Source organism: Panthera tigris, chromosome A2, assembly GCF_018350195.1.
Source record: "Panthera tigris isolate Pti1 chromosome A2, P.tigris_Pti1_mat1.1, whole genome shotgun sequence".
NCBI lineage: Eukaryota > Metazoa > Chordata > Mammalia > Carnivora > Felidae > Panthera > Panthera tigris.
In genome coordinates this window covers 5,936,327-5,953,780 of record NC_056661.1, presented here as the reverse complement: position 1 = coordinate 5,953,780, position 17,454 = coordinate 5,936,327, and the positions used below count along the sequence as shown (strand labels likewise).

At 64.2% G+C, this 17,454-nt stretch overlaps 3 protein-coding genes across 7 annotated transcripts; all 3 read left to right on the top strand.

Moving 5' to 3' along the window:
- The first annotated feature begins 366 nt into the window (after window positions 1–366).
- MAP2K7 (mitogen-activated protein kinase kinase 7) lies at window positions 367–10,111 on the top strand. 4 transcript variants are annotated; one of them, XM_042978015.1, is made up of 12 exons: window positions 367–549; window positions 2,245–2,292; window positions 5,356–5,497; window positions 5,683–5,749; window positions 5,864–5,977; window positions 6,055–6,174; window positions 6,354–6,437; window positions 6,527–6,706; window positions 6,809–6,889; window positions 6,997–7,139; window positions 7,759–7,804; window positions 7,910–10,111. In XM_042978015.1, exons 1-12 carry the CDS (start codon window positions 426–428, stop codon window positions 8,042–8,044), a joined length of 1,284 nt encoding a protein of 427 aa, XP_042833949.1. In that variant the 5' UTR covers window positions 367–425; the 3' UTR covers window positions 8,045–10,111. The 4 variants fall into 4 exon arrangements, with proteins under 4 accessions (XP_042833949.1, XP_042833948.1, XP_042833950.1 ...); XM_042978014.1 differs by having other exon boundaries at window positions 6,330–6,437; XM_042978016.1 differs by lacking the exon at window positions 2,245–2,292 and having other exon boundaries at window positions 6,330–6,437.
- A 411-nt stretch (window positions 10,112–10,522) lies between these two features.
- TGFBR3L (transforming growth factor beta receptor 3 like) lies at window positions 10,523–13,617 on the top strand. The gene is given in 9 exon segments (XM_042963867.1): window positions 10,523–10,592; window positions 11,108–11,426; window positions 11,428–11,575; window positions 11,657–11,971; window positions 12,561–12,687; window positions 12,791–12,949; window positions 13,064–13,205; window positions 13,312–13,381; window positions 13,597–13,617. Coding segments are annotated over 9 exon segments (1,371 nt in total).
- A 1,213-nt stretch (window positions 13,618–14,830) lies between these two features.
- On the top strand, window positions 14,831–17,389 carry SNAPC2 (small nuclear RNA activating complex polypeptide 2). Of its 2 annotated transcripts, XM_042977284.1 has the most exons (5): window positions 14,831–15,156; window positions 15,745–15,864; window positions 16,047–16,115; window positions 16,395–16,695; window positions 16,784–17,389. In XM_042977284.1, the coding sequence occupies exons 1-5, from the start codon at window positions 14,974–14,976 to the stop codon at window positions 17,113–17,115; spliced, it is 1,005 nt and encodes a 334-aa protein (XP_042833218.1). In that variant the 5' UTR covers window positions 14,831–14,973; the 3' UTR covers window positions 17,116–17,389. The 2 variants fall into 2 exon arrangements, with proteins under 2 accessions (XP_042833218.1, XP_042833219.1); XM_042977285.1 differs by lacking the exon at window positions 15,745–15,864.
- The last annotated feature ends 65 nt before the right edge of the window (window positions 17,390–17,454 follow it).

Sequence of the window (17,454 nt, the reverse complement as noted above, 5' to 3'; positions counted from 1 at the left end):
ACTCCCAGCAACAGCGGCCGCGGAAAGAGCCAAGGTTGCGCATGCGCAGCAAAGGCAAAGCGCGGGATTGCGTCTACCCCTCTGCACGCAGGCGCGCCGCTTTCCCCGCCTGCCGCGGTCTGCAGAACCGTGAATGGATTTCAACACAGTGCCTCTCGAGAAAGGGCTCCGACTCCGCGCATGCGCATCACGATGAGCGGCTTTGCACGCTGCCCGACGCGAACTCTAGGTGGCGTCATCTCTCCGGCCGGGAAGAAGCACGCATGCGCGGAGGTTAGCACGAGGGATGGGCGAGTGCGCGCCGCGGACATGCGCCGTGCAGGGAGAGACGGCGGCTCGGCGGGGTCATCCAAGCGCAGGCGCAGTGCGGTGTTTGTCTGCCGGACTGACGGGCGGCCGGGCGGTGCGCGGCGGCGGCGGGGAAGATGGCGGCGTCCTCCCTGGAGCAGAAGCTGTCCCGCCTGGAAGCAAAGCTGAAGCAGGAGAACCGCGAGGCCCGGCGGAGGATCGACCTCAACCTGGATATCAGCCCCCAGCGGCCCAGGCCCAGTAAGCACGGCGGCGTGGGGGAGGGGGCGGGCGGGCGGGGCGCGCGCCGCGGGAAGCCCCGCCCCCGCCGTCAGGCCCCGCCCTCGCTTCCGGGGCGCTCTTGCTCCTCCTTCTCTCCACCCTATACCCCCTGCTGTCGGCTCGCTGGGAGAGGGTCACGGTGACCCAGGGGGGCGTGGGGCCGGCGGGCTCCCGGGCGGCCCTCCCCCAACCTAGGGGGATCCCCCCTTACGGGGCCTATGAGCCTAGTCACCCGGCCCTAGGGCAAGGCCTCCCCATCTGATGACCCGCCCCCTCACCGTGATCCTCGGAGCCCGTGTCACCGTCACCTACTCTAGGAGCCGGGCTCCCCTTAATCCAAGCGACTGTGACCACATCCAGATCCCCCGCAAACATGTACACGTCCCTTCCGACCAGATGATTTCACTCCTGCCATCTCAGTGACTGGCAGGGGGCCCCTTCTCCCAACCTCTGCACCTGGGTCCTTGTCATATGGTTCAGTGGATGGTCCACTCGCATTCATACACGCACACCTGGCCCGGCTGACACCTGAGATTATTTGACCACATATAACCCCCTATTCCTCTGACCTCCTTTTCTGTGACTGTGTCTGGTGATCCCTTTTTACTAGGCTGGGACCTTGTCCTTCGGCCTCGCAGACCCCCTCCCACACACACCCTACCCACATACACCAGGCCCCCTCCTACTTCATCTTGGCGACTGTCTGGCCTCTCCAAAAATACACACCCAGCCTCCAGCCTGGCAACGTCGTCACCTGGACTCAAGTGACTTCCTGCACACCCACATTCACCTGGCCTAGGGATACCTGAGGCCAGTGTGGTGCTATCCCAGCCCATGTACACCTCACGTCTGATCCCACCGTCTCTGTGACTACCTGCCTGGCATCTTATTGTTTGGAGTCAAAAGCTGCCCCTCCCCGGCACTCAACACCTGGCCAGGGCCAGGGATTGCCATGACCACTACCACTGTCTAGTCTCTTTGTTTTGTCCCACAGAACCCCTTCCCCAAATCTCTCAGCTGGAGGGCATGAGAACTTCACCCTCCCCCCAGACCTGATGAGGAGCACCCCGCTCTCTGGCCCTCCTTTGTGATTCTTCCGCGATCCATGTAGCTTATGCAGCTCCCTGTGGGGTCATCCTGATAGGAGGGGGACATGCCCCCACATCGGGGTATTCCAGTCTCTCCCTGCCCACCCAGCCTGACCTTCACAGCCTGAGTGCCCCCACCATCCCTGTGTGCAGTCCACTCCTCCCTTCCTCTTCTGACCTGGGGTAGTGTGGGCTCCTCCCTGGGGCAGATACCCTCCCGACACCGGAGGGTCCCTGCTGGGCTCTGCGATGCTGCCTCCCGCAGCCCCAGCTTGGATGAGACAGGGCTGGGCACGGGGCCTGGGGTGCCTTACGGGGTGGCTGTCCCAGGTGCAGAGTGAGGTACGGTGAGGCCCGTGGTGGGCAGGCCCCCGAGGAGCCCCCTCCAGGCGTCTGTGTCTGTGTCAGCTCCATCCCATCCTCCTGGTCCTCCCATCTCTGTGGTTTCTACCCGTCTCTGCACTTTGGTGCCTCGCGCCTCCCCCTCTTCCTTGTTATGATTTGATTTCTTTTCTTTTGGACAAATCAGTTGTTTCTGTTGTGATTTATCGTGGTGTTGTTTTTTTTCTTCCTTTTCCCCATCCAGTTATTGTGATCACTCTAAGCCCTGCTCCTGCCCCGTCCCAACGAGCAGGTACCAGCCTTTTTATCATTGCCGCTTGGACATCTGCACCATTGACCTAACCGCTGCCCCGGCCGCAGAATGCCCTCCCCCATCGCCCCATGCTGTGTGTGCGGTGTGTGTGTGCGTGCCCGCGCCTGTCACTCTTACTCTCTGTCCTTCCACCCGATCCGTGATCAGTGATGTTCTGCCCACTTGGCCTCTTCTGTGTTCTCTCACCTTCGCTCCTCCCTTCCTGGTGAGCTCAGGTTTAGACTCCCCTGAAGAGGAAATGGGCTCCTTCACCGGCCAGGAGTCTGCCACCCATGAGAGATCACGTGTGTGTGTGTGTGTGTGTGTGTGTGTGTGTGTGTGTGTGTACGCGCACGCGCGCGCTCACGTGAGGGAAAGAGGGAAAGCGGGGCCAAGGCCATCGGGCTACATCTGTTGGTCCGTTCCGACAGTACGGCGAACATGTATTGCCTGCCGCGTGCCATGTCTGTTTGAGGTGCTAGGGACGCGGCGGCAGACAGAATGGACCAACGCCCCTTCCTTCTGCGGCTGACGCTCGCTGACAGCGAGCATCCTCCTGGTCTGGGAGAAGTGGAGAAAGCGGTGATGCCTTGCAGAAAAGGCAGAGTAGAGCTGGCTTGGGGTTCTGCAGCGGGGGCCCAGTTGGGGAAGCCTCTGGAGAAGCTGCGATCTGAGCACAGTCTCATGGGAGGTGGGGAGCATGTAAAGGAAGGTAGAGAAGGCAGCCAGCCGAGGCCTGAGTGCAGTTGCCGGTGGGTCTGGGAGCAGACGTGTGTGTGGGGTGTGTGTGTGTGTGTGTGTGTGTGTGTGTGTGTGTGTGTGTGAGAGTGAGTGTGAGAGAGAGAGACACACACACACCTACACCACCTCTGGGTGGGGTCTGGTCCTGTTGGCCCTTATGTAGGTAGAACTAGATTGGGCACTTTGTGTGTGTGTGTGTGTGTGTGTGTGTGTGTGTGTGTGTGTGTGTGTGTGTTTGTGCACGTGCACGTGCGTGCACATGTGTTGGGCTGGCAGCCTAATACATCTGTGGCTCCTGTTGGCCATGTGCTTTCATGCCCTCTCTTGTTCTGTCTCATTCTCTCTTTCTCTCTCTTTCAGCCTCTTGCTCTCACTGTGTCCTCCTGACCTGCCGCGTGGCCTGTCCCCACCTCTGTGACCTCTGTTTTCAGGGCCTTTGTGTACCTGCCCCTTTCCCCCCACCTTAGCCACCCCACACTGGCCCCACTCAAATCTCCACCATGCTTCAGTCTGAAGGGCCCCAGGAAGCATCTGCACCCCCCTGAGAAGTACGGAGAGGGTAGGATGTGGTCCTCACCCCACACACCTGACAGTGCAGGGCAGAAAGGGGGCCCAGATATCCTCCAGGGGGTGAGAGCCTGGCAATGTCTCCAGAGAGCCCAGGTACAGGGACAGCATGGGGGGCCCTCGAGTGTCCCTGAGGTGGTTGGGCCAGGGAGGGAGGGATGAGGACTCTGCCTCTGGCCATGGCAGTGCAATGAAGCAGGGGATTACAAAGCAAGGGGCTGGAACAGCAGGGAGGGGGCCAGGAGGTCAGGCCCCTAGGCCAGTGCCGGCTGATGGGCCTGGCCATCACCCTGGTCCCCAGGGCCTTTCCTTTGCTCTTACCAGCCCTTAGCAAGACCCGCATCCCATTTTCAATTGTAGGCAAGGGTCACATGCCTGCCCCCTCACTCTAGATGTGGTCAGGGTCCCAGGCTGGCAAGGCAGGGTAAGTGCCCAGATGCCAGCAATTCAGGCATATTTGTCTCTGTACGTTGGTCACTGGGCCCACATCACCAGGTGCTTACAGAACTGGAGGAGGAAGGGGTGGGCCGTGGCAGGAGGTGTAGGTGGGGTGGGGGGGGAAGCCAGGGGCAGAGCGGCAGGCCCCAGGCCTCCTGGCCTTTCTCCACGAAACGTCCTCTTCTGGCCCCTTAGCTCGTGGAGCCAGTGCCCTACCCAGCTAGGGTCCCCTTCTGGAGCACTTCCAGAGCCAATGGGGGTATGAGGGTTCAGTGGAGGGTCATGTGTCTTCTCCAGGGACCACACCGGTCTCTGCTCCTCGACCCTATTGCCAGCCCAGCCAGGGAGGATTCTAGCCACTCAGAGAACCTCCTGTCCTGTCCCGGGCCCCTGTCTGGCCTGTCTCTGCAGTGCCTCCTCTGGGCAGCTGGGCTCCAAGTCTTGGCTCCCATTTGTCTGTCTGTCTCCTGCCCTCCCGATCCCCGAATGCCGCCTGCCCATCCTGGGGTGACCGCTGCCTGCCCGCTGCCTGCCTGCCTGCCTGTAGCATGCCCAAGCTGTCCGCATGCAGGCTGCTGAGAAGAACCAAACCCCACTGCCTGGCCCATTCCCCACCTCCCGTCCCACCAGCCCTTGGAGGGGCTGTGCCGCCTGGATCCTCTCACCCAAAGGACACAGGCCCAGCCTGGGGTCCTACCCCCACCCGTTGGCCCCAGCTTTGTAGGCCGAGCTGGGAGGCTCAGAAACGAGCCTGCTGGCTAGAGGATGGCCCTCCCTGACCCTGGAACAGAATGTGCGGCAAGGCAGCTGGAAGCTTGCGTCCCTCGCTCATTGTCTCCCTGGGGTGGTCTGCTTGATTCTTATTGGGCAGCCACGTGCAGTGCTCCCAACAGGGCCAGAGCCCAGGCTGATCCTGGCGGGCGTTCCTTCCTCACGTGGTCCGGAGCGTGGGCACCATGGCCCTGGGCCTGCTCCTGGGCAGAGGTGGGGCGGAAAGGGACACATAAGGAAGACTGCCTGGCTGAAGGGTGCCATCAGCCTCTGGGCCTTGATCCTGTGTCAGCATAGACTTGGGGACAATCCCTCAGCCTCTGGGGACCACCCCTCCCTGCCAGCCCACTCCATCTTCTTCCAGGTCAGGGGGGCAGGAGAAAGCACCCTGAGAGTGGTTGGGGGTGGGAGGGAGACCTTAGCTCCTCCAGCCCATGTCTGTGTTGGCCTACCTGATGCCAGGGAGGGGAAGACCGGAGTCCCCCGAAGACCCCACAGTGCCAGCTAACCCCTCTCACCCCTGGCTCTCACCCCCCCCCTCCCCAGCCCTGCAGCTCCCGCTGGCCAATGATGGGGGCAGCCGCTCACCGTCCTCCGAGAGCTCCCCACAGCACCCCACACCCCCTGCCCGGCCCCGCCACATGCTGGGGCTTCCGTCAACCTTGTTCACACCCCGCAGCATGGAGAGGTGAGCTGTCGAATGGGGCCAGCTGGCCAGTGCGGGGGTCAGGAGGTCAGTGTGGGGAGGCCACTTTGCCCGCCCCAGGGAGGAGGGGGGGTGAAATCTGTGGGAACCCCTGTGTGACGGGGACTGGAGTGGCCTCAGTTTGGTTGGGATCCCCCTCCACCGGGACCTCCTCCCTGTTCCCTCAGTATCGAGATTGACCAGAAGCTACAGGAGATCATGAAGCAGACGGGCTACCTGACCATCGGGGGCCAGGTACCACCTCGCCCCGACTCCTGGGGGGGCGGGCAGGACACGTGGTGGGGCTAGGTCTTGGTCGGGGGCAGACGGAGACCCGGCAGAGCCTCCAGCTCTGGCTGTCCTCGACAGCGGTACCAGGCAGAAATCCATGATCTGGAGAACCTGGGCGAGATGGGCAGCGGCACTTGCGGCCAGGTGTGGAAGATGCGCTTCAGGAAGACCGGCCACGTCATTGCCGTCAAGGTGAGCCCTGCCCCCGTCCCCAGCGGGCGCCCCGCCCCGAGACCGGGCACTAAGGCTCCCCTGGCCGTCCCGTGCAGCAAATGCGGCGCTCGGGGAACAAGGAGGAGAACAAGCGGATCCTCATGGACCTGGATGTGGTCCTCAAGAGCCATGACTGCCCCTACATCGTGCAGTGTTTCGGGACCTTCATTACTAATGTGAGTCCAGGCCTCTGGTGTTCCCCTGCCTCTCTGTGGGCTCCCCAGGTGCCCTTGCTGATCTCCGGGTGTGCCCCCTGGCGCTGGTCTGTGTGGGGTGGGCCGGAGGGTGCGGCTGCCCCCCCCCCCCGAGCCGGCACGTGCCGCCCCCACAGACGGATGTTTTCATCGCCATGGAGCTCATGGGCACGTGCGCTGAGAAGCTCAAGAAGCGGGTGCAGGGCCCCATTCCCGAGCGGATCCTGGGCAAGATGACGGTGGCGGTGAGCAGCCCGACAGGGGTGCGGCCGGGCGGGTGGCCCCTGGGCCCCCATCCTCCCATCACGGGTGCCCTCCGCTGTCCTCGCCGCAGATCGTGAAGGCGCTGTACTACCTGAAGGAGAAGCACGGCGTGATCCACCGTGACGTCAAGCCCTCCAACATCCTGCTGGACGAGCGGGGCCAGATCAAGCTCTGCGACTTCGGCATCAGCGGCCGTCTCGTCGATTCTAAGGCCAAGACGCGCAGCGCGGGCTGTGCCGCCTACATGGCAGTGAGTGGGGGTCCCGCGGCGCCCCAGCAGGGGAGCGTGGGGATCTGGGCGGCACGCCTGCCGCAGCCCTGGGGGTACATCATCCCCTTCTCCCACCGGCAGCCTGAGCGCATAGACCCTCCGGACCCCACCAAGCCAGACTACGACATCCGGGCCGATGTGTGGAGCCTTGGCATCTCCTTGGTGAGTTGCGGGGCCCCTGCCAGCGTCTTCTTGGGATACAGACAAGGGCGGTAAGGGAGGGCGGGGACCAGTCCTCGGCCCACCCAGCCCGCCTGCTTCTCTCCTAGGTGGAGCTGGCGACGGGACAGTTTCCCTACAAGAACTGCAAGACAGACTTTGAGGTCCTCACCAAAGTCCTGCAGGAAGAGCCCCCGCTCTTGCCCGGTCACATGGGCTTCTCGGGGGACTTTCAGTCCTTCGTCAAAGACTGGTGAGGAATCCCCCCTCCCCTCCCCCCCCCCCCCCCCCCCCCCCCCCGCCCCGTGCTGTGCTCTGGGAGGCAGGGCGGGGTCAGGTGTGGCCCTGCACTCAGAGCAGCCAGGGAGATTTGGGGCTGGCGGGACCCCCCCTCCCCGACGGGGAGTGGGGGCAGCTGTGGGCGAGAAGGCCACAGTCAGGGCGGGGATGTGGGCGGCAGCTGGAACCCGAGGCCCGAGTTGGCCCTGTGGGCAACTGGCAGGATGGCCCTTGGGCTTGGCCACAGGAGGTTGTGAACAAGCCGATGTGCCCCGGGACCTAGGGGTCTGTGTGTCCCGCGGCGACAAGCAGAATGATGCCCGCGTGGTGTCCCCATTTGATTGTGAGAGCCCCAGTCCACCTCTCCCGTGGGCCCCTCCCAGCCCAGGTGGGGCTTCCGCTGCAGGTGGGATTTGTGCAGGCCCTGGGTCCTCTGGCTTCTCAGCCGGCAGCACAGCGCTGTGAACACACAGCAGCTGCTTCCCTCCAGATTCTGAAGACCCCTGTCTCAGAGGGAGGACAGTTGTGTCCCCGGGACAGCCAGACCCCTCTTCCCAGGCTCTGATTTCTGTTTCCTCCCTCTTTTCTGTTAGCCTTACTAAGGATCACAGGAAGAGACCAAAGTATAATAAGCTACTTGTGAGTATCTGGGGCCCCTGCCTCCCCACCCATCTGGACGTCCAGGGGCCTGATCCCCCGCTGGGGCTCCTCCCTGGTCCTAAGCCCTCCCCCTCGGGCCCGCAGGAACACAGTTTCATCAAGCGCTACGAGATGCTGGAGGTAGACGTGGCATCCTGGTTCAAGGATGTCATGGCGAAGACCGAGTCACCGAGGACTAGCGGAGTCCTGAGCCAGCACCACCTGCCCTTCTTCAGGTAGCCACGTGGTGGCGGCCAGCCCCACCGGGGGCCGGGGGCATGGCCACAGGCCCCCCCTTCCCCACCTGGCCACCCAGCTGCCCGCCAGGGGAGACCTGGGATCTGGATGGCTGCTGAGGGCTGAGGACAGAAAGTAGGGGGCGCCGACCCACCCCCGACTCCCTGCCCACCAGCTGTGGACAGATGGGCTCGCCAGGCCCCAGCCCTTCCCGTCCCGGGGTCAGCCGGCCGTGCGCGTCCCCCTGACAGACACTGTGAACGGAAGACAGCAGGCCACGAGCAGACTCGCTATTTATTCAGTCGTAACCTCTGGGCTGGGGCGGCCCCCAGGGCCCGGGAGAGAGCCGCCCGTCCTGCCCCTTCCCTCCCCACCCCACCCGCTGTGTGTTGTCCCCTCTGCCTCCCCTCTGCGAACACGTTCCTTGTGTCTATCCCCTCTCTCTCATCCCTTGTCTACCTCTCTGGCTTTCCCCACCTCCTTCCCTGCCTCTGCCTCTCTCCTGGCCCAGATCTGGGCTCTGCCACCCCCAGGGGTGAGGGGGGGACCCCTGGGTCCACTTAGGTCTCCAGCAACGGCGAGTCGGTCGGCTGGTGTCTTCGCCCCAGGAAGGCGGGCTGGGCGTTATGACTACAGCTGGACCTGGGCTGGTCTTTCTCTCTCTCTCTCTCTCTCTCTCTCTCTCTCTCTCTCTCTCTCTCTGTCTTTCTCTGTCTCTCTTTGATCTCAGGGGGTCCTTTTTGGAGTTTATTGTATTTTATTGTACGTGGTGGGGTGTTTGGGGGGTGGGGGGAGAAGAGCTTGTTCTCACGGGGTTTGTCGGTACCTTCAGAAACTTTTACCAAAGTCATGTTTAGCTGCTTGCGGTGGAGCCCCTGACCGCCTGTGGGCACGGGCGTCTGGGGCTGGGGGCCAAGCCCCAAAGGTGGGCTCTGGGGGCGTTCCTCCTCCCTCGGGGCCAGCCCTCGGGGCTGGAGACTGGCCACAGCTTGGGGGGTGAGTTGAGGACCTCAGGGGGCATGGAGGGAGCCCAAGGGGCCGCGGCCACACAGGGTGGCCTTCAGGGAAGGCGGGCACAGGGCACACCGAGGGCAGCAGGCGCTGCCACGGCAGGGAGGTGGTGGAAGGAGTCGGTGGCAGAAGCGGGGCCATGGAGCCCCGGGGAGGCAGGGATTGAGGGTGCAAGCGGTGAGCGTGGGGGTTCGAGGACGTGTGACGGGACAGAGGTGGGGCTGGCTGAGGGCTGGGCGTGTGCAGACAGTCACGCCCTCGTAGTGCCCCTGAGCGCCCCTCGACTCCCCCAGAGCTGGCCAGTCCGCCCGAGCCCTGTGCAGCAGCCAGAATGGGAGGGGGTGTGTTTCCTTTTTGTTGGTGATGCATGCAAACCAAGTGGACGACAAAACAAAACAAAATGAAAAAAAAACAAAAAACCCACCAACACCAAAGGTGAGGAACTTGGCCGGATGTAGCTGAAGCAGTCTAGACCTAGGCATCCCTGTATTCTCTTGTTCCTGTCCATACTCACGAAATGCCGCATGTTTAAAAGTACGCAAGTTCTCTGCTCTTTGCCCCCCCTCCCCGGGAGGGGAACGGCCACCTTCTCCCGCCCCAGTCTCCTTTGTGAGGGGATGGGTGCAGGGTGGGGGGGCCGACAGGCCTGGCCCCCCATCCTCCCTCGCCTGGCCCGGCCAGGGGGGCCTTTGTGGGTAGCTGGAAGGTTCCATGGCTGGTCCCAGGGCCAGCGCAGGCCCTAGGCCGGCCACCTGGATTTACTTTTATTTAACTATTTTCTGTTTTGTGAGTGTGTCTGCCCACCCCTGCCCTCCTTCAGTGTTAAGTGGGAGTTCTGGGGGAACCTCTTCCCCTCTGCCTCTTTCCTGACCTGCCCTCCGTCACCGGTCACCAGCCCTCCCTCTTGACCAGGCAGAGGGTGGAGCGGGCGGGCAGGGGCCTGGGGTGGCCCACAGCCCCCTTCTCTGGTCGCCAGTATTCCCCTGTCCCTTTTTAAAATGAAATGCCCTTGTTTGTAAATCCTTAGACGCTTGAGAATAAAACCCCTCCCTTTTCTTCCATCGTGTCTCTGTGTGTCTAGAGCTCGGCAGGACCGGGTGGGAAGGGGCTGTGAGCCCTGAGCTTGGGGGCCGCGGGCGTAGTGCCTTCCTCTGCGTGGAGGGGAGACTGGAGCCGGTCCAGGGCCTGGTAGGGCGGTATTTGTAGTGAGCTGCCCGATGCCGAGCGACCGGGGTGAGGGACCTCCCCCCCCCCCAACCCCGATGGCCACAGGTTGGCCAGAGAGGAGCCCTTAATCCCCGGCAGGCCTTGGGTGCTGGCTCTGATGTACACCCTTCAGTCCACCGCCCCCGCGCCCTGCCTCCTGGGGTGGCCGCTCAGCCAAGGACAGGGCTGCCTGCCTACTTGCCAGGCCTGGGTGCCGCCCGCTGGCGCCTCGGCTGCTGGGGCACACCTGACTGCCAGTCCAGCATGCCAGGTGCTGCACTCCTGCTCCTGGCCCTGCTCTCGGGGGTCTCCACCTTGCCCAGCGGGCCACCTGGTACGTAGAGGCTGGGGACGGGGCCTGTCACGCTGCCATCCCTGTGCTGCCCTTTCTCATCCCTGCCTGGGGGAGCGGGTGGGGTCTGCCTCTGTGTCCAGATGCTCCTGGACCCCCGACTTCTTCAGAGTCCCTGCCAGTTAGGCTAAGGCCAATGGCTGTAGGGGAGGAGTGTTCAAATGCCTTTAGGAAACGGGGGTGGGGGGGTGTCCTGAAAACACTTGACAAGGATGCCAGCCGAGTGCCTCCCCAAGGCAGAGGGCGCGTGTGTGTGTGTCCCCACCCTTTGCTACTGCTGCCCTCGGTGAGGAACCTGGAGGAATGGAGAAGCCGGAGACCCCCGCAGCCTGGCTGAGCTTCAGCTGTGCCAAAGGGCAAGGGGACAGCACCCTCCCTACTGGTCACAGTACCCTTGGAAAGGAAGGGGTGGGGCCGGCACCCTCCCTGAAAGCTGCTGCCACCACAGAGCAGCCTGGGCCCCTGGGGTTGCTGACCGCGCCCCCCCCCCACATCAGGCACCCCTCAACTTCCCAGCCAGGGATTCCCTGGCCCGCTCTGGGTGGAGAAATCGAGGTCCGGGAAGGGGGTCTCCTGCAGAGGCGAGTGGCTTTGCGCCCAGCCTCGGTTGCTGGACTGTGGACAGCCCCTGGGTCTTCAGGGGACACACAGCGACTCTGCCAGCAGTGAGCCAGGCGCGGAGCGGGGCGTGGGTGCACCCCTCACCGAAACAGCACCCATTTTCCCAAGGAGGCGGCAGAGGCGGGGAGGTTGGGTCACTCGCCTGGAGGGTCTAAGGGAGAGCGCGGCCTCGTCCTTGTCCTTCGGGCTGCCCTTTCTCCCCGCCAGCGCCCCCATTCCCGGCGGCGCCCGGGCCCTGGCTGCGCCGACCCCTTTTCAGCCTGGAGCTGTCCGACGCGGAGGACGCCTTCCCGCGCCGCGCGGGGCCGCTCGAGATCCCGGCCGACAGCCGCGTGTTCGTGCAGGTGTGGACGCGGGGCCCGCCGGGGAGGGGGGGCCGGGCCTGATGCGGGGCGGCGGGTGCTGATGGCGACCCCGCCTCCTAGGCGGCCCTGGCCCGTCCCTCTCCGCGCTGGGACCTCGTCCTGCACCGCTGCTCAGTGACACCGTCCTCCCGGCCGGCCCCGGGGCCCGCCCTGGCGCTGCTGCTCGGGGGCTGCCCCGCCGACTCCTCGGTCGTCTTCCCGCCGCCGCCGCCGCCGCCGCTCCCGGGTGCTGCCCGTCCCGCGCGCTTCAGCTTCCGCCTGCGCCCGGTCTTCAACGCCTCGGTGCAGTTCCTGCACTGCCAGCTGAGTCGCTGCCGCCGCCTCCGGGGAGCCCGCCGGACGCCCGCGCCTCTGACGCTGCCCCCGCCCTCGCTGGTGCGCGGGCACCCGGCCGGGAATCTGGGCGCCTGGGCCAGTCGGGGGTTGGGCATGGACCCTCTGGCCTCTAAAGGAGGAGCCCCTCGGAGTTTGTGGATCTAGGGGGCCGACGCTATGGAGCCTGGACGACAAGGGCCCCTCAGGGCTGGGGATAGTCACTGGGTCTCTCAGTCTGGTGGCTGGGCACAAGGACCGAGAGGGGGGCCTGTGGGTCTCCGCACAAGGGTTCCTCAGCGGGCGGGGAGGGAGCACTGGGCTTGCTCTGGGAGGGGCTGGGTGGCTGGATGCGGAAGGCGGCTAAGGGGCCAAATTTCTGGTTATCCAATGTTCTCAGAGAATCGGGTCGTGTGACTCTGAGGGGCTGAAATTTGGAGTCCTCAGGCCGGGTGGCTGGCTGCTTGTACATCTTGGGCGCCGGGCTCGGGGACCTCTCAGGGGGTCGGGTTTCCAGGGGCTTATTGGTGCGCCTCCCGGTTGCAACAGAGAGCTGGACACTTAGATCTCTTGGGGGCCCTGAGGGCCCTGGGGACAGGCCCCTGAACCCTGGGGCCTGACATCCCCATCCCTTGCCTCCTCCTGCCCACAGTGTCTGCCTCGGGATGAGGCGTGCGCGGGCGCCGGCAGCGGCAGCGGCGAGAGCCCGGGTGCCGACAGCCCCCACCTGCACACGCTGACGCAGCCCATCGTGGTCACGGTGCCGCGGCCACCCCCCAGTGAGCGCGCAGTTCTCCTCCGCAGGGGTCCCTGGGGTCGGGGGAGGGGGGTGGGAAGGACAGCTGGGGCCTGAGCCCAGTCTCCGCTTTGTGTTCCCCACAGGGCCGTCCAAGGGCGTCCCCGGCCGAGCCGTGCGCCCCGAGCCGCCTGCGCCGGCCCCGGCGGCCCTGGAGCCCGCGCCGGTGGTGGCGCTGGTGGTGGCGGCCTTCGTGCTGGGCGCCGCGCTGGCTGCCGGCCTCGGCCTCGTCTGTGCGCGTTCAGGTAGCAACCTCCGCCGGGGCCCGCGGCCTATTCCAGCGAGTCCGGACCCCGGGGCTCCGCGACCCAGCGGGTGGGGCTGGACCATCCCTAGACCCGCCTCCGCTACGCCCGCAGCAGCCCCCAGGGGGCGCTCTTGGCCCGACCCAATGAGCGGCAACCCCTACCGCTCTGGAGCCCGCCTCTCCTTTCCAGCACCCCCAGCCCCCGGCGCCCTCCCGAGAGACTCGGCCGGCGGCCCCCAGCCCAGGAGGCCCCAGTGAGTAGGTAAATTTGGTGACGGGGGTGGAGGGAGGCTGTAACGTGGGGCCAGCTGGAAGAGGGGGCGCTGAGAAGGACTCTTCATAGGCTTTCCCTTGTGCCAGGGAGTGTTCTGAAGGCTTCACGCCTTTGAACTTCATTCATCCTCGCAACAACTTCCAGGTAGCTCCTATCGTAAGTCCCATATTAGAAATGAGAAACATGAGACACTCTCTGAAGTTGTCGAAGGTCACAAAATTGGGTGGAGCTGGATTCAAACTCAGGCACTGGGTCACCCACGGCCAACTTCGGGCCCTGTGTCACAAAAGGGGTCCTCAAACCTCGGACAGACACTAGGCCGGGAGAATTCGCGACTCAGACCCAACACCCGCCCTCACTCCGGCACACAGATCGATGGAGGAGGCCGATGACCAGCTGGGAAGGGGGTGTCCTCTCCTTCGTTCGGCCTGGGTAGCCTCTCCCCAGGGCTGGGGCACCCCAGCGGGGTCCTGAGACACACCAGCCACGCCTCGAACCAGGTCCGCCAGGACTGGACCGGCCGAGGTCGACCTCTGACCCGGTGGGACCGCCATCCCAGCGTCCTGCAGCCTCCCGCCTCCGACCCTCTGCTCCGCACACCCTCCCACCTGGGCTCAAAATAAACATCTGGTCTGACCTGCTGAGTTTGAAGTCTGCGTGTGCGTGTGCGCTTGGCGCAGGTGTAGGGGGCAGGAAGCAGAGGCCTCGGGACCAGGACTTAGGGGGGTCTGGGCTGAAAGAGGTCCAAACTGATACCCTTATGTACGTGTGCCAGGGGAGATTCAAGTGTTGCCCTAAACAGAAAGGGATACCCAACCCCACCTGCTTAAGTTTTAAGTAAGCCCCGCCTCCTTCCTCAACCCCTGCGCCTGCCCACCTGCCTCGTGCGATCTTCCCAAAGCCAGGCCTTCTCCGCTCTCCACCCCCACCACTTGGACCCTACTCTCGCCAGGGCCTCGACCTCTGGCCTCTGCTCCAGGCTACTCTCCGCCTAGTCTAGAGCTCTTTTAAAAAAAATTTTTTATGTTTATTTTGAGACACAGCGTGGGCGGGGGAGGGGAAGGGAGAGAGAGGCACACAGAATCCTCAGCAGGCTCCAGGCTGTGAGCTGTCAGCACAGAGCCCAAGGCGAGGCTTGAACTCACTAATAGTGAGATCATGACCTGAGCCGAAATCCGACCGCTTAACGGACTGAGCCACCCAGGCACCCCTCCTCTCCCCCTACTCTAGAGCTCTTAAATAAACGTCTCCTGTCCCAGTTCTTCCCTTCCCTTGAGCGGGATACTACCTCATTTTACAAATGAGTAAACTGAGGTTTGGCTCGGCCAAATCACTTGCTCTAGGTCACCAGGGCTGGCCGACCCCACAGCCCAGGTTCTTGGCTACCATTGGACAAGCTGCCTTCCGGCCAGGGTCCACCCCTTTTGGAGAAGCAAAGCACACAGTAGGAGCTTCACAAGACTTAGTCCAGGAATGGAAGGGACGGCACGAGATCTAAGGTCTCGGCTCCAGTTCCCGAAGGAGATAAAATGCAGGCGGGGAGGGCGGGTGTGTCTCATTCGCCCCCGCCACAGTTCTCAGGCCTGTCCCTCCAGCCTCTCCCACCCAGACGGTTGCTTCAGGCCGCAAACGCGAAGCCACGCCTCCATCTGTTTCCGCCTCCGCGCCGCCCTTTCTGATCCCGGCGGCCTCCGTAACCCCGCCTACCAGGAAAGCGAGCCCGGAACGCCGACTCCGCCCTCGCCGGCATGAAGCCTCCACAGCGGCGGCGAGCGGCCCCGGCGCGCTACCTGGGCGAGGTGACCGGCCCCGCGGCCTGGAGCCCCCGCGAGAAGCGGCAGCTCCTACGACTACTGCAGGCGCGGCAGGGCCAGCCGGAGCCGGACGCCACTGAGCTGGCCCGAGAGCTGCCGGGCCGCAGCGAGGCCGAGGTGAGGCATCTTGGCAAGGAAGCGGGGGTGGGGGCGGGGCTAGGATGTGGGCGGAGCATCCTTGCGGTCGAGGGGCGGGGAGTGGGCGGGGCGCGTGCGATGCTGGGGGCGGGACGAATTTGGGAGCTAGGGCGGGGTGGGCGGGGCGTACGTGAGGATGAGGGGCGGGGCGAGGTGGAGGCCGAGAGTGCGAGAGGTTAAGTCGGACTCCCGATAAGGCGGAGCGGGGAGCGGAGGCCGGGGACCGGGCGGAAAGGGCAGCGGGACCTGGCGGGAGTGAGGCAGAAGTGAGAGTCAGGAAACGGAGCCGAATGGGTGAAGCGGGAAGGTGAATAGGGTGGTACTTAGCGGGGGGTGGGCCCTGTCTGCGGGGAGGAGCCCGAGCTGACCTGGGTCTTAACACTTTATTGAGTGGCCGGTCACACCTGGGGCCTTGGCCCTCGTCCCCGTGCAGAGTCACTGAGACCCCTAACACCTAGCGGGAGGCTAGGGAGCGGTGCCGGTCCTGGGGCAGGCAGTCGGCTTTGGCTTCTCTCCCCAGCCCTGGGCGTATAGAAGGCCCATTTGGCCTCCTCCTCTCTTCCCCAGATCCGGGACTTCCTGCGGCAGCTCAAGGGCCGCGTGGTCCGGGAGGCCATTCAGAGGGTGCATCCAGGTGGCCCGCAGGGTCCAAGGCGCCGGGAAACACAGACCCCGGCCCCCATCGAGGTGAGGCAGGACTAGACCCACCCCCCACCCCCCACGGCCGGGCCCTGGGGCATGGTGTGGGTGTTTTGGGGGGTTGGAGAGTGATAATCTGGCCAGGGGCTCCCCAGGAGGGGCAGGGCTTGGATCAACCCCTGAGGGTTGATCCCTAGGCTGACCGTGTACTTTCTGGTCTCCCCATCCAGGTATGGATGGATCTGGCTGAGAAGATAACAGGCCCGCTGGAGGAAGCCCTGACTGTGGCTTTTTCACAGGTACGGCCCTCCCCCAGGCAGGATGGGGGTGTTACGTGTAAGTCTAAATACGGTGGATTGGGGTCTTGGAACCTTCCCCTGGCCAGCTCTGTGACTCCAGCCAGCCACTGAGCACCCTGAGCCCCAGTGACCCCGCTTCCGAAGCATCTCGTGCATGTTACGCCTAACAGGGGGGATTTGGTGAGCAGGTGGGGGTGGAGGGCTCAGCCTTGTGCAGGGCAGGGGGCTGGCTGATGGGAGGACTTGTGCTTTCCCCTCCCCGATCTCTCTTCCTGCCAGGTACTCACCATCGCGGCCACAGAGCCCGTCAGCCTCCTGCACTCCAAGCCCCCCAAGCCCACACAGGCGCGTGGAAAGCAGCTGCTGCTCAGCGCCCCTGGAGGGCGGGAGGACTCGAGCCCTGAGACCCCGGAGACCCCTGGCCCCGCCCCCAAGACAAGTGACCCCGCCCCTGAGGCACCTTCCGAATCCCTAGCTGACCCCGCGGCTGAAGGAGATCTCTCCGTGGACTTTGAGAAGATCTACAAGTATCTGTCAGCCATCTCCCGCAGTTGCCAGGGCCCTGAACTTTCTGCAGCTGGTGAGGATAACGGGAAGGGGCTGTGAGGGAGTCCCAGATAGCAAGCCCTGCCCCACCTCACTCTTCTCTCCTCTCTATCCTTTACCAGAGTCAGCTGTGGTCCTTGACCTGCTGCTGGCACTTCCGGAGGAGCTCCCCCGCCTGCCCTGCACGGCCCTGGTTAAACATATGTCGGATACGTACCTGCGCCTGACGGCCCCCCAGCCGGACCCAGCTGGTGAGGGCCTGCGGCCCAGAGCTGAGAATGGCGGGACAAGCCCCAGGGGGCCGGAGGAGGCCAGCCAGGCCATGCCCCAGGCCCCAGAGAATGCTGGGCCCAGTGAACCGAGATCTGCTTGGCAGGCAGCCGGGGTCTGCCCCCTGAACCCGTTCCTGGTGCCCCTGGAATTTCTAGGCCAGGCAGCCACCCCTGCGCGTTGAAGGCCTGGTAGGCAGAGGACACACCAGACATCTGTGAACCCCCTGGCCCTCAGTCCTGCGTGGGCTGGCACTGGGTTGTCATGAGTCGTGGCGGAAGGTACCGGACACGGTGGGCGTTATGGGGCGGCTTTTAAGATGACTGATCCCGCGGGGCTCTCTGAAACAAGCAGCACAGTTGCACAGGCGTTTGGCCACAGAACTGAGGTGGGGGCGGCCAGGCAGGCTTGGCTAAATCCACTGTCAAATCCAAACCCTCCACCCTGGGCTCCCCCCCCCCCCCCCCCCCAGCTCCTGTGTCTTCCAACATCCTGTATCCTGTGTCCTGTAACTGTGAGTAAA

What these genes read in the sequence shown, in the direction of transcription:
- SNAPC2 (XM_042977284.1), top strand. Translation starts at nt 14,974, where the DNA reads ATGAAGCCTCCACAGCGGCGGCGAGCGGCCCCGGCGCGCTACCTGGGC. An exon ending in CGGGCCGCAGCGAGGCCGAG is followed by an intron (nt 15,157 to 15,744) that starts GTGAGGCATCTT and finishes TCTCTTCCCCAG; the next exon opens with ATCCGGGACTTCCTGCGGCA. An exon ending in CCCTGAACTTTCTGCAGCTG is followed by an intron (nt 16,696 to 16,783) that starts GTGAGGATAACG and finishes ATCCTTTACCAG; the next exon opens with AGTCAGCTGTGGTCCTTGAC.
- MAP2K7 (XM_042978014.1), top strand. Translation starts at nt 426, where the DNA reads ATGGCGGCGTCCTCCCTGGAGCAGAAGCTGTCCCGCCTGGAAGCAAAG. An exon ending in GGAGCCTTGGCATCTCCTTG is followed by an intron (nt 6,890 to 6,996) that starts GTGAGTTGCGGG and finishes CTTCTCTCCTAG; the next exon opens with GTGGAGCTGGCGACGGGACA. An exon ending in CAAAGTATAATAAGCTACTT is followed by an intron (nt 7,805 to 7,909) that starts GTGAGTATCTGG and finishes TCGGGCCCGCAG; the next exon opens with GAACACAGTTTCATCAAGCG.